Source organism: Meriones unguiculatus, chromosome 14, assembly GCF_030254825.1.
Source record: "Meriones unguiculatus strain TT.TT164.6M chromosome 14, Bangor_MerUng_6.1, whole genome shotgun sequence".
Lineage (NCBI taxonomy): Eukaryota > Metazoa > Chordata > Mammalia > Rodentia > Muridae > Meriones > Meriones unguiculatus.
Genome location: NC_083361.1, coordinates 85537508 through 85552988, shown reverse-complemented (window position 1 = coordinate 85552988; position 15481 = coordinate 85537508). Strand labels below are relative to the sequence as shown.

The following is a 15481-nucleotide window of genomic DNA, read 5'->3' as shown; positions in this document are numbered from 1 at the left end:
TCAATAACTCAGGAAATTCCTAAGGTTTTAGGAACGCTGCTAAGAGACAGGGACAAAAACTGATTTATTTCTTATAATGTAATACCAGATCACAATAAATCTGAAGTCAATGAAATATAAACTTGTATGTTTTTGTATATGTACATATATTACATACGTATATATCTTAGACTACAAAGAATAGAAGAGAACTTCTTGGTCTACAATGGATGTCTATAATTAAAAATAGAAAAGAGAAGGCAAAAAGAAAAAAGCCCCATTTAAGATATAAGCAAGAAAAAACCCACAAAACTATAATTTAAAAAAAACATATTTTTAAGATGAAATGATTTATCATACATACAAATCCAGAAATTTTGGAATTAGCGTTGGGCTTCTAAATATATGATCAATAAAAGCTAATCACATTTCTGTATTTCAGCAAAAAGAATTTTAAATAGCATTTTAAAAAAATCATGTAGCAGGGGCTGGAGAGATGGCTCAGAGGTTAAGAGCATTGGCTGTATATCCAAAGGTCCTGAGTTCAACTCCCAGCTACCACCTATAACCATCTGTAATGATCTGGTGCCCTCTTCTGCCTTGTAGGCATACATGCAGGCAGAATACTGTATAAATAAAATACTTAATTTAAAATATTTAATAAAATATTAAAAAAAATCATGTAGCATGTAAGGCCAAGTCCAGCTACGTATCTGATTAGCTCGGCCTCAAACTTCCTACATAGCTGAGGATGACCTTCAGTTCCTGATCCTCATGCTCTCATCTCCCAAGTGCGGGGATTGCAGACATGGAGCACTATGACCAGGTTGAGTTGTTCTACAAACTTCAAGGCTGCTCAGGGAGACTCCTGTCCTGCCACCGACATCTGGGGGAGACTCCCAACCAGAAGCCTCAACTAGACTTCACTCTAATAGCAGCAACCACTGATATTGCATGGCAACTACCGTAACTGAGTCTTTTTCTTTAGGAGACTTCCTTTCAGCCATGATGGCATCAGATAAGTTTCTACAGTCATTCTACAAAAGCTTACCCATAGTTGCCCCACCTCCTCCCAGATGTCCTAAATTTGGTCTGAAAGCACCCCATGGCAGGTAATGCATGTACATGTGTATGTGGCTGTATAAGCAACACTCCTCTCCTCTCCTCTGAGCAACCCAAAACATCTCTTTTGTACACTCACCCGCTGTAAGCTCTGACCCTAATAAAGCCTCACTGACTAGCACTGCCTGCTTGTGATCTGCATCACAGGCTGAGCAGACAACTCCTCAGCTCTCAGTCCCAGACATACCTAAGAACAACACTAGAAGGTGCCTGAACAGATGCAGAGAGAACAGAGAGTTAAGACTATGACTACAGAAGTGCTAAGAAAGCAAGAGATGGTAAAGAGTGAAGACAGAAGGTTAAAGACAGTGATGAGCCAAGCTTGGAGAAGAACTGCAAGACCCAAACACTAGAAAAGCTGTACATTTACTAGCTCTGGATGCCAAGGAACTAAGCACTAGGGCATTGAGAATGCCAATGCACTAAGTTCAAGGTTATGGCACCAACTGCTGGGTTCTCAGCTAATAACTCTTAAGAGTCTAGAGCTATAATCCTGAGAGCAAATATCCAAGAGTAGCAACACTCATCTCAGAGATGCTGACATTAAGGGAATTATACTTTGCCTATTCATGATTTCCATTTGAAGCAAAAGAACCTCCAGCTGACTAACAACAATATAGTCTATAGTTAATAACTAAAAGCAAAGATAACAGCACCAAGATATTCAAATGTTAGCGTTAGCATACAAGGACTTTAATGCAGCTTATATTATCACTCAATGACATAAGGAGACGAGGAGCCATCTCAGAAGAGAAGCAGACAATACAAAAAAGAACTCAGTGTTGATTTTCCAAGTTTTAGTTCACCCAAGGGTTGCTGGAGGTAGTTACTCTCATTTTTAAAATTCTCTTTTTAACCTATATGAAAACTGAGGCTCAGAGTAGAGCCAGTACTTGAATCCAAAACAGGCTTGAATTGCTGTGCCCTTTAGGCTTTTTAGGATCCAATCTCCTTTCTCTAACCTTGACCTAGCTGGAATTACACTTGATTTAGTATTGATTCTTGACTGAATAATCTAGCTGTGGTATGTAATTATGAAGAAGAAGATTGAGTTGTGGCAGTAGTCTAGAGACTTAGAAAAGTGACTATCAAACTTTTATGTTAAGAGCTCACAGAACTTTTCAGTAAAATTAAGAAACCGTGAGATTAAACAAATTTATTTCTCTGTTTTTTAAAGTAAGATAGAAAATGCTAAACAGTTTCCATCTTGTTGAACAATCAGATCTTGTTTAAAAAAAATCAGATATTTATGCAAATTACATTTTAAATTCCTCTGATTCTATTCTCTGCTCTTCTTTAGTACATACCTAGGAAAAGTAGGATTTTCTCTGCATTTCTTTAAATTTTTGTTGTTGCTGTTTTAACTTAAATGTAATCCAGTTCCTTTTATAAAAATCAATTTAAAGCCGGGTGAATTCCAGCCCTGGGGGAGGCAGAAGTGAGCAGATCACAGTGACTTTGAGGCCAGCCCTGTCTCTAAAGCAAGTCCAGGACAGCCAAGGTTGCACAGAGAAACCCTATCTTAAAAACCAAAAAACAAACAAAACCATTTTAAAGTATTTCAATGCCAGAAAACAAATCAGAAGAAAATATTAAATTTCTAATGTAAAAGGTTAATATGTCATTTTTGAAAATATGGGTGCAATTATCTGAACTTTAAATTGCATACAAGATTTTCATAAGTTATAATTTCACAAAACACAAGTCAATAATAAAATACGGTAAATAATAGCCTTATCATGTGTTGGAGTGATGTTTTTGTGCACTGTGTAGAGGCTGTTCAAATGCTGATTTCTAGACCAGCAGAGCTGAGTACAGACCAGACTTCGGTATTTTTAAGCATCACCTGTTTCAATATTTTATAAACATTGTTCTCCCTCACCCTCGATTGGTTGAATAAAGAGATGAATGGCCTATAGCAAAGGCCGGAGAGAATAGGCAGGACTTCCAGAAAGACAGGAACTCTGGGAAAGACAGAGGGGCAAAAAGATTTGCCTATGAGACAGGAAGTTAGATGTCTGAAAATGAGTGGTGGTAAAGAACCACATGGCAGAACATAGATTAAACCCAGGTTAAAAGAGCTGGTTGAGAAAAAGAATAAGCTATGGCCTAAAGCTATTATAAATATATATAAGCCTCTGTGTCATTATTCAGAGCTGGAGCAGACATAGAAAAGCCCTTACGGTTTTATCATGCTAAGTAGTTAGCTCACACAAGAATTGTAAAGTTACAACTGTAATTTGTATAAAAATTTGATTCATATTTATACATAATACGTGATCTAATCTTATTTCTGCAAATATCAAAGAACTTTTATAAACTGTAAACAAAAATGTTTAAATAAGAGTGATAATAGTGTACAACAACAGATAAACATGGCTCACTGTTGGCTTTTGATTCTGGGGACTGAATGTGCATGCTAAAACTAACGGGCTCTACACTGAGCTATACTCCCAGCTCTCAATCTGCTTTTGTAATTTGCATGCCATGGAGGGGGGGAACATGCTATAAATCCACTGATAGTACAGGGATTTTCTAAGTATTGACTCCTTAACATTGTTATATTTTTCAAATGTTTTATAAAGACAAAGTGAGAACACCACCAAGCATTTTCTACCACTAATTCATACAGAATAAGGTAAAACACTATCTCTCTGGATTTGTCCATGTTTCCTCAACACTGGTTTTAGAACTTTTCTGTATACTTTTTTTTAAAAGTTGAGCTTACTGAGATTACTCTACATTTACATAATTAACAGTGAATTCTGTCCTTTTAAGGGTTCAATTTAATCAATTTGAACAAGTATATAAAGTTACACTACCATATAATACCGTATTCATCACAAAATACACAACTACCATAGATCTCACATTAAGTCTTTGGTAGAACAAAGTTAAAAAAAAATAAATCAGATATATATACCAATGTATTTATATCTTTATGCAGAGGTCCTTTTTTAATAGGTGTAAATTTGTGCCATTCTTTTCACTTCAGAGTGTTAAATTAAGTCACTATCCTATTGATGGCTGTTAAAAGTATAGAACTTGAATGTCCTCCAAAGGTCTGTGTGTCTCCAGACTTGAAAGTACAGAACTTGAATGTCCTCCAATATGGTACTTTTGAGAGGTTGTACAAATGTTAAGAGGTGGAGCCTAGTGAAAGGTCTTTGGGTCACTGAATTGGAGAGGGATGCTGACCCCTCCTTATTTTGCTTATTATTCCTGAGGCGAGCAGTTTTGCTCCATCTGATGGCTTGCCACAGGCCCAGAGAAGCAGGCCAACTAACTGTAAACTAGATTTCTAAAACTGTGAGCCCAAATAATTTTTTTTCTTTATAAAATGAACATTTTTATAATTTGTTATAGTGCTGTAAAACTGACTAGCACAATGGGCATTCAAAGTTTAAAAAAAAATTTTTTTTTTTTTGGCTACATAAAAATGAAACATTTCCTTGGGCATGGTTGGTAGTACATGCCTGTAACCCCAGCACTTGGGGAGGCAGAGGCAGGCAGATTGCTGTGATTTCAAGGCCAGCCTGGTCTACAAATCGAGTCCAGGACAGCCAAGGCTACACAGAAAAACCCTTTCTCAAAAACAAAAACATTCTCGAAAAACAAAAAAAGAAACATTTCAAAGAGAAAAATGACACAGGAAAATTCTGCAGCAGAAAAAAAAAAACAACAAACACTTATATCAACAAGATTTTTCTAACAAGATAAGCTCTGGTTAGCTGAAAACTAAAACGCTTTTGTATCTGAGAAAATAATTTTTCATTTACAATATTAGGGTCTTTGTACTCTATGGGGCATTAAAATATTGCCATTTCATACTTTGGTAAGATTCAGAACTGTGGTGTCTAATCTTGTCAGCTTGATGGGGTTTGGGATCACCTAGGTAACACACCTTTAGCTTGTGTTGGTAAGGGCATTTCCTGAGAGATTTAACTAAGGTGGAAAGACCCTTTACTGTACGCAAGGTTCCATGGGCTGGAGTCCAAGACTAAATGCAAAGAAGAGTCAAGTTAGGCACTAGCATTTACCTCTGTTTCCTGGCTACATCATAATGTGCCAGTTTCCTCCTCAGAAAACCGTCAGAAGAAGCCCTTCTTTCCTTGAGTTCCTTTTGTCACATACCTTGCCACAACAATGAAAAAATAACTAATACAATGTTTATTCAACAATGTAGTTGAAAAGATCCTATGCAAGATTGGTGACAATAGCTATTCTGAATCTTTTGCACCAGAATAAATCACTTTCTGTTAACTTCCAACACCAGAGGGCAGCAGCCTCAGTACTAATTAACAATTTCAATAATCATTAGGAAGGCAGAAAGCATCATGAAACAAAGTATATAGGCACAAACCCCAAAGCATTGTTTAACCTCTTGTTGTGTAAGTTTCCCTATGATTGAAACACTGCACCCTCTGGGGGAGAGCCTTAAGCAGGTGAGTACAAAATTACAAAACAGTCCCTCACACTGAGCAGATTCTCTAAGCCCCTCATTGCTAGAGTAAGCAATGAGGTAAAGATGACTCTGAGACCACCTGTGCCTTGAAGGCGCTCCAGGCCCAGCTGCCTGGAAACGCTTAGACCAGGGAGAGCTGCCTGCAGGTCCTGCAGTGTTCCCGGTTCTCAGCTCTGTGAGCTGTTACCCACGCTGGAGTAGACATGGATGATGCATGTCTTTCCACTCATTTCTGCTCCTGTAAGTAACCACAATAAAACTCACTGGTTCACCAGGCTGGACTTTGGTGGCACCTGTATTTTCTGTCTGTCTTGGGATTCCTATCTGGGGTGAGCAGACTTGTGTGTTTCATCTCCCCAGGAAGTTTGGTCACACAACACCTTTACACTTTGCTGTACAGTCAAAATAAAACGTTATCTACAACATGGATGATAATTAGGACATTAACTGATATAAGCTAGTCACAAAGGCAAATACTGTATGATTCCACTCACATAAGCTACCTAAAGAAGTCAAATTACAGAAACAGAAAGAATGGTGGTTTTCAGGGGAAAGAGGAAGGAAGAAAAAGTTATTTAATGGGGATAGAATTTCAGCCTAGCAAGTTGAAAAATTCTGAAGGTCTGTTCTACAACAATGCGAATATTTTTGTGATCACTAATCAACTATATATTCCCTTAGAAATGACCAAGATGGTAACTTGTATGCATTTTCCACCACAATTAAGAAATTAAATGCTGTGTTCTATCTTCTGGTTGATCATCAAAAGAGAAAATAATGTAACTACCAGGTGAAGGTGCTCTAAATACTGTTTACTCTAAGGACATCTCTGTGCCATCTGAAAAGATGAGTTCAAATAGTTTCTTAAGCTTTATCAACTAATTAGTCAAAATCAGGTCATGTTTTAATTTGCTTCATTTTTGGTCAATAATTTACTTATTTCATTTTTTTTTCTAGCTTAGGGTGGCATGCCTGCTAGGCAAGTACTATACTGAGCTACACCCTCAGTCCTGTTTCTTTCCTTTCTGTTTTTGTTGACCCACCCACTCTTGACTATTTCCCTTCCTTCTGTTCTTCATAGGTGACTGCTTTTCTGATGTTGATAGAAATGACATGCCATCTTTACCATATCTACTTATGACACAGACATTAGAGGGAGGATAACTTTCTTTCATTTCCAAGAGCTTATTATTGTTTCCTGTTACTTTTTCATGCTATCTCTTCTTGTCTGATGATGAAATAATTCTGTTTCTAATTTATAATTTTGGGGGATTTATGCTCCCTATTGTATCTGTTTTTATGTATGTACCTAATGCTTTATCTTATTCAGACAAATTGTCTTCTTCATATAGACTGATACTTAGTTTCTAATATCCACAGATTTTTTTTTCTGGTACTTTGGCATAAGCTTCCTCTGTTTTATAAACACAGTATGTTTTTTGCCAACATCTTAACTAGAATGGTGAGTTGGGACTTCTATATCTGCAAGTTACTGTTCTGAGGATTTTATTTACAGATTAAATTATTTTTCAAAATAATAACTAAGGAACTAATAATATAACTATCAAATTTTAGAAAGTGCTGTAGTTTAAATATGGCCTGTACCCCCAAAGCTTCCCAATCAACAAGTTGGTCCTCAGTGTGAGGTACTGAGGTAGTAGCATCTTTCAAGATTTTGGTCCTAGTGGGAGGTAGTGGGGTTACCACCAGAGGCACTTCCCTAGCGATTTTGTGGATGAGTTCTAACAAGAATAAGCTGTAATTTACAAAAGAGAGGAGAGGAGGTAATAGGAGAAGAAGAAAATTTAAAAAGCAAGGCTCACCCTTCCCTGCTCTTTGGCTTCCTGCCTCACTGTGTAATTAATCCCTTTTACATATGCTTCTGCCATGACTCCATCAGGCATGAGGCTCTAACTAGAGGCCAAACAAAAGTGGCTAGCAGATCTTATACAAACTGAGTTAAGTAAACCTCCTTTCTTCATCCATTACCCAGACTCAGGTATTACTCTAGCACTGTAAGACTGACTAATAAAGGAGGCGTAGGGAATTAATTCACAGCCTTTTGTTAAATGTCTGAACTCACTGGTTTAGATTGATACCTTTTCTTTCCTTTTCCAGGCTCTTTATAAACCCAATCCATCTTCAACTTCATGTTCTACTCTTTCTTAATACAGATCTACATTGTAAGACCAGAATGTTTTACTTACTATTTCTTAAATTGCCATGGCAAATTCCTGCCTACACATTGTTGCTAACATATAGGACCTTCACTGTTCTATTACAGTTGGAAAGAGTAGCTCTGCCCTGTGTCCTAGGGCCCCTCCCTGTCTACCCACCCATGCTTTACCAGTGCTTAATAGCTTAGATATACAATTGCTTCTAGGGAGTTAAAATTCACATTGGAACAAAATCAATTGACAGTTGTGACATTGAACAACCTGGCTTTTACGTCAGGACTGCTTGTCTGTAACTTGACAACTCACGAAACCCCTGAATGAAAGAAACAGGAAGGAGGTATAAGCCTTACCCTAGAGCAGAGGAGAGCATACTGGTGGTGGCAGTCTCTGTGCAAAGCCGACTGAAGGAACTCCTCAATCCCTGGACTTTGGGGTTATAGTAGTAGCAAAGCCACACACAAGAGATGGATTAATTTGCCTGTTACAAGCTGATGCTGTTAAATGTTATGTTTGACCCCATGTAATTTAGCTTCATGATCATCAAAACTCTGGATTATTTGGCTTTCCCTACAGTGTACCTACCAAATGACTGAATTAGAAACAAATCTACAACCACTTTGGAAGTCAATCTGGCGCTTTCTCAGATAATTGGGAATAGCACTACCTCAAGAACCAGCTAAACCACTTCTGGGCATATACCCAAAAAATGGCCCACCATTCAATAGAGACATTTGCTCAACTATGTTCATAGGAGCTCTATTTGTAAAAACCAGAATCTGGAAACAACCTAGATGTTCCTCAATGGAGGAATGGATAAGGATTAAAATGGAGGTATGGATAAGCTATTAAAAACAAGGAAATTATGAAATTTATAGGCAAAAGGATGGGACTAGAAGAAATCATCCTAAGTGAGGTAAACCAGAAACAGAAAGATAGGCATGGTATACACTCACTTATATGTGGATATTAGCTGAATAATATAGTATAGCCATCTACAGACCTAAAGAAGATAAACACTGACCCTAACGAGGATGTTTAAATCTCATTCAAAATGGCAAACAGGATAGACACCAGAAGCAGTGGAAGAGAGGAAACAGAAAGAGAGTCTACTAGAGAGGATCCTCTGAAAGGATCCACCCAAAAGGGGATTGAAGCAGATGCTGAGACTCATGAAACTAGGCAGAGCACAGGGAGTCTTATGGAAGAAGAGAGGGGTGGGAATAGAGGGACACGAAGAGGACCAACAAAGCTAAAGGATCTGAGCCCAGGGAGCCCTGCAGAGACCGATGCACCAACGGAGGACCCTACATGGAGAGGACCTAGACCCCCTGCTCACATGTGGCCGATTGGCTGTTCAGTCTCCATGTGGATCTCTGAGTGAGGGGAGCAGGGAATGCCCTTATCATGAACTTGGTTGACTGCTCTTTGATCACTCACCCCTAGTAATGAGGCCTTCCCAGGCCACAGATGAAGAGGATCCAGGCAGTCCTGATGAGACTTAACAAGCTATGGGCAGATGGCAATAGTGGAGAACGGTGGACTAGGGGGAAGGGATGGAGGGGAAGAAGGAGGGAGGGTGGGACTGAGGGTAGCTAGAGAGGGGGTTTCAATCAAGATATATAATGAATAAATTGTGATTAAAAAATTTAAAAAAGAAACAAATCTATTTGGCTATTGCACCTATATCATAAACTGTAAGTTAATAAAACAGTATTCTTAAATCAGTCATTGGTTTCTATGACCTTGAGTTGACTAGGGAAACTAACATATCAAACAAAAGCCTGGATGCAAATAGGAGGTCAGATCAAAGTCTGGTAAATCTGCCTACAGAAAGCTGCCCTAGTGGAGCTACACAAGAGTGCCCTAGCCCCAGGGTATATGATTAAAAAACACAAATAGATGAAAAATAAAAACAAAAAACAACTCTCACACTGTTCAGGCTGGCTTGGAACTCAGTATGTAGCCCAGGCTATCCTCAAACTCTTAACTGCTCCTAATGTGTCAGCCTCCCAACTGCTGAGATTATAGGCAAGAGTCGCTATGCTGGGACTATCTTCTTGCACTATTTTCTTTTTAGCACTGCTGAAGGCCACTAAAGATATACAAAAGCTCTTCTACAATATGGTCTTCACATACCTTTTAGAAGATTTCTCTCTATGTACCCTAAGCTTCAGCAGACACAAATGTGTTAACGACACATTCAATTTTCCATCTTTCTGACTCTCAGTCTTCCTTCTCCATCTTAGCAAATCTTAATGTTAATGAACTGAGAAAGTTCAACCCAAATAACATTTTTTTCATGAAGACTTTTCAATGTACACCAAGCCACCAAAGGTAAAATTAGTAATTGTTGCCGACTATGGCATACAGCAAAGTACCCTGAGACCAGTTTATAACTTATCACATGCCTCATCAATCTTCAAGAATCAGCAGCATTATCAGGGTTCTTTAATTGGTATTAATCAGGTGTTCAGCTCAGACTCTCTTCATTAAAAGACTACATGTATGCTGGCCAGGCAGTGGTGGTGCACACTTTTAATCTCAGCAATCAGGAGGCAGAGGCAGGTGGATCTCTGAGTTGGAGACCAACCTAGTCTACATAGTGAGTTCCAGGACAGCCAAGAATACACAGAAAAACCCTGTTGGGGAGGGATATATGAACTGTCAATGTATAGTAATGAAATACTTAAATTTTAAACTGTACTCTAAATTCTAGTGACCTAGGACTTAGCCTAACTTAGTAAGTATCAATCTACAGTAGATAAACCTTTGTTTCTCAAATAAAAGCATTATCTCCCATTAAGAGAGCAATAATATATAAATAATAAAATTATTTTTTTCTTCTGTTAAGGAACTATTATTGTTCCCTGTATTTTATTTGGGAGCCTTTGTTTTATCCTCTTTTATGTTCATGGAGGTCTACATATATTTCATCTCTTTCTCTCCTGGAGGTTTTCCCTGTTCTTTTTATGTGCATTTCCATGTTCTCATAAAGTCTTCTTTGACCATCCCACTCCACACATCACTCTCACTTTTGAACTCCCATAAGAACTGAATGCCTGCAACTTCCTTTATTGCTACTGTAACTGTTGCAGCATTATTTTTATATGCATTAACAGTTCTTATATATTTCAGTATATCTCATAACACAGACATAATACATATTAATTGTCTGGACATAACACAGACAATTAATACATATTAATTCATTCAACCAGGACATTTATTAGGAAAAACATAGTCAAAGCTGATACTGAAAGAGTCTCATTATTTTTAGTGTGGTCCACAGATCAGTAACACTTGTGTCAATCAGCTGGAAGCTCACTAAAGCTGCTAGCAGGTCAGGCCCCACCCTAGCTGTCTGGTCAGAAACTGCCTTTTTAAGATTCCCAGATGATCTGTTAGCACGTTCATGTTTGAGAAACACTGGTTCAGACTCTAGAAGAATGATTAGAACATTTACAATATATATGAGCCAGTAAGACCAAATACTTTACTGTAATTGCTTATTTGTTGGGCTTCCTTATCTACTAACTGAAGGCTTTCTAAGGGCAAGAACTCTATCTTTCTGCCCACCAGTATTTCCTGGCCAGCCTAGAACACTCAGTATTTGGGAGTTTTCCCCCTTCTTAAATGCACAAAGACTGGGAAAAAATGAAATTAAAATGCTTTAGAAAACGATTTCGGTAGTTCTTTTGTAAAACATTAATCTCACATACTGCCATACCAACCTCTTAATTCAGTACTAAACAGTTTTAAATGTGCTGCCTTCTCTGTTTTAGCTTGTGGATCATATGTGCTTCACAAAACAATTATCATCTTGTCCTCTGCCAGATCCTCCAAGGGCCTCTTCTATGAGTGAAAAGGATATATGTTAATTCTAGCTTTTACCAATCCACCCTGTCTGCCTGCACAAGGAGAGAGAAAACAGAAAAAATGGCATGGCAAGGCAGCAGCAATTCTGAATTTCATAAGAAATTCTTAAATACCCAATCAGAATCTGCCTTTTAAGATTCCCAGGTGATCTGTTGGAACGTTATGGTTTGAGAAGTGAAGACGCTGGAAGGATAATTAGAATATTCAAGATGCATATGATCACGATTCTTTGGGCAGGATACTCCCATAAAATAACTGCCAGCAGAGGTAAGAAATAAGAGGTGACTCTTGTCATTTTCAATAGCAAAAGGTGATACCAGAAAATAGAGTGAAATAGATCAGCGAATACCTAACCAGCCCAGCGATTACCTAGCGACAGAGGGTGGAAACACACCAGACCAACACCAAAGCAGATAGTGGTTAGTAACGTCCAAGAAACGTTCCAGAAGCCACTTTGAGGTTATGCAGAGAAGGAAGTGAAGGAAGAAAGGAGAAAGGAAACGGATGCAGAATATGCGGAGTCTAGCTTACAGTGATGAAGATGATGAGGATGAAGTATTTTTGAGAATGGGAGATGATACACACTGTACGGGAGGGAGTAACAGCGGAGAGAGAGGGGCTGCAGCTTGACCTACGGCAAAGGAAAGCTACTGCAGATGCCCCTGCCCTGCCCCGCCCGCCTGAGGGAGGCAGCCCCCGCATAGGTGAGAGGCATCGTCCAATTCCACCGGCCCTGCTGTGGGAGCCATCTCCCCTGCAGCCTGCAGAGCTCTGGGTGGGTACAGGGAAGGCGGACTGCGAGAGGGGGAGCAGGGAGAGACGGATGCCGGGGTGACTAGGTACCCACCTTGTCCCAACGCAGCCACTGCCCGACGGCCGTGTCTAGCTGCGGGTCCCCGGTGAGGTAGGGGCCGTGGGGCAGATTAGAGTTCAGGTCATCTTCTGCGTTCTCAGCCATGGCAGACGCGCGGGTCTGCGGGCCCGAGGGGCGGGCGAAGACACCGAGGCGGGGGGCTCTGGGTGCGCTCACCAGGGTCCAGACGACCCCGCCCTGCCGACGGGCATCGGAGGCGAGCCGCGAGGCGGTCGGTGAGCGCCAGCCCCTGCCACAGCTTCAGCAGACCCGAGAGGGAGGGCGGAGACGGCCGCCCGCCTCCCGGCAGCGCCGCTCCGGATCTCCGCTCGCAGGGACTGAGGCGGGCGTGAGGCGAGAGAACAACAACAGTCCCAGATGTCTGGGTCGCCGCCTTCGCCCGCGCCGCCTCAGGCCCCGCCCCCGCGCCTCCCGCCCCGCCCCCGCCCGCCCTGGCCGTTCCGAGTGCCCGAGGCATGCGGCGCGAGCCCGGGGGCGCGCGCCCGGCGCCTCCGCAGCGGCGCTCGCCGGCCGCCGGGGCAGCGGCGCGCAGCCGGCTTTATTTTTCTAACGCTGTTCCCCCGCTGTCTTCCCTGGTCACCCGCCCCACACTCGCACGTGCGTCTCCACCGGGTGTCCCTCCTCGCCTCAAGCAGCCCGCCTCTCCACTCACTGGGAGAGTCGCTGGCGCGCGCAGACCCCGCCCTCTTCGCCTCCGGGCGCCGGCTGCCTGGGAGCCTAAGGTGGCGCGCGTGGAGCCTCACGGGAGTTGTAGTTTCCCCCCCTTTGCCAGCGCTCTGTACACCCGTTGCCTTCCCCTTTCCTCAGAGGGGAAAAGCACTACCCCAAGGAGGTTTCCTGACGCCTTCCCTTTGCTTCTTAGTTATGCTACGCAGGGATAGTCTCCTGCACTAAGGTAAATAGGAAATGTAGTAAGGAACAACTTGTATCTATTTGGTGCTTGACAGTTTTACGAGTCGTTTTCTGTCCTTTCATCCATCCTGCGAGGTAGGCGGTACTTACATTCCATTCCCACTTCACACCGAGGGAACTGAGAGGCGAACCGAATTTTCTAAGCAGCAGTGTTCCTGAGAAATGAATGGGGATTCCAACCTGTCAAATCACCTCAGCCGGCAGTTGTTTTTGCTGGGCGACAACAGCAGCACAGAGGTAGGGAGAACATAATGTCTGAGAAATAGATAAGAATGTTGTCAGAGGATGGGTCAGCATTTAACCCTACTTTTAAAATGTACAAACATCATAAAATACATAAACCAATAAAAAGTAGGAATACAGAGGAAAAAAGAAATGGACTCCCCCATATGGAAATAATTTCTTCCCAGCTTTCTTCTATAACATGTGCACCTTTCAGGTCACATAACTTGAGGCCCAAGAAATACCGAGGTGTTACCCGTGGACCACTCGCTTTCTTTGTTTTTATTTTGAGACAGGCTTTCCCTCTGTAGCTCTGGCTACCCTTGAACTTGATACATACCAGGCTGAAATTGCACTTACAGAGATCACTTGCCTCTGTCTGAGATTAAAATTATGCACCACCTGGCTCTTAGGATGTCGGTGATTGGACCAAGTATGTTACAACTCTCTCTCTCATCAGCTTTTTGCTTTTGTATTTATAGCATGACAGTACAGTGATTTAAGAGATGCTTTTAGAGTATTTTGAATCTCGCAGATAAAAGACATATTCCGTTCATTCTTTAAAGTGTCATTTGCCATAATAAAATCCAAACTGATGGCATAAAAAACATGTACTGCCAATTTCTGAAAAGTAATATGCCATTGTTGTGAGTTGCAGTTTTTGCCTTAAAATTTGAGTGTTTTTTTTTTTAAGGGCTTAGGGGTTTATTTTAACCTCATGAGACTGAAGAGCAACCATGTATCCAGGAAAGAAATTAATCATCCATTATAATCAGAATTATTATCTACAACAAACATTCATTATGTTTCTTAACACTGTGTGTTAAGAATTACGCTAGTTGGGCTCAAAAGATGGCTCAGCTGTTGCAGGCTAGCCTCATAATCAACAAGACAAGACTGATGCTAGGAGCTGATGCTACAAGAATGTAAACAATTACTTGCCTCAAGAAATAAAAGCTGCTTCTTTTTTTTTTTTTTTTAAGAGCGATGTGCAGCTGTTAAAGCTAGGCTCACAACCAAAGTGCCCAGAAGTCAAATCTGGAGAGACAGGATATGTGCAAGAATGTTTAGTACATGATAAAAAGCTTGCTGCAAGCAGAGGGAATGAATTTGTCTGAAGGGATCAATAAAAGCATCAAGCAGGAGGGATCTGCACTGGGATTTCAAGAACAGAAAATAAACAAGTTGAGAAAAAAAAGTAGAGGGCATTTCAAACCCACTGATCAGTGATGCTCAAGTTCCACCAGGAGATTGTTTAAAATATATTTTATACTAGTGAACATGATTCCCAGAGAGTCTGAATTTGGATAAGGCCTCGATACTTCCATAAAAATATCTATTGATTGTGACCTAGATGGCCATAGTCAAAACACACATTAGGACCAATGTTTTGGCATTCTCTGGGAGCATATTAAGAAATGCAAATTTTCATTACTTAATAAATTAATACCCTTTTCAACCAGCCTCTCCTTACTTTTATCAGCAAAATCCTAACAGATATTAACTGGTTACCTGAGTCTTACCCAGCAGGTAAGACTAGGGCTTTATTGCTTAGACATTGAAAGGTAACCAAGGAGACCCTCAACTCATCAAATCTAAGAACATTGTTTAAGTATATCCAGAAGGGGGAATCGAGAAAAACTCAGAAGCTTTTTCTTCCTGTTGGGATTTATCCAAAGCATTCTGTGTTTTTACTGCATTTTCATTCGGTAAGTTTTCAACCCTGTGATCATGAAAGTAGTTCTTGGTTCTCAGAATAGAAATGCAAAAATTCTGAGAAATTACTTGTGAGGCAATTTTATCATTGGGTGAACATCACAGGCTGGCTATAATATCACTCTGTGAGGAAAATAG

General features: G+C 40.6%; 1 protein-coding gene across 1 annotated transcript in view; it reads right to left on the bottom strand.

Annotated features, from left to right (window-relative positions):
• Pgm2l1 (phosphoglucomutase 2 like 1) overlaps nt 1-12860 on the bottom strand; it is a 53171-nt gene extending 40311 nt beyond the window's left edge. The window contains exon 1 of the mRNA XM_021660696.2: nt 12467-12860. Within this exon, the coding sequence (XP_021516371.2) occupies nt 12467-12577 (111 nt within the window). The 5' untranslated portion in view covers nt 12578-12860. The remainder of the gene's footprint in view (nt 1-12466) is intronic.
• Between the last annotated feature and the right edge of the window lie 2621 nt (nt 12861-15481).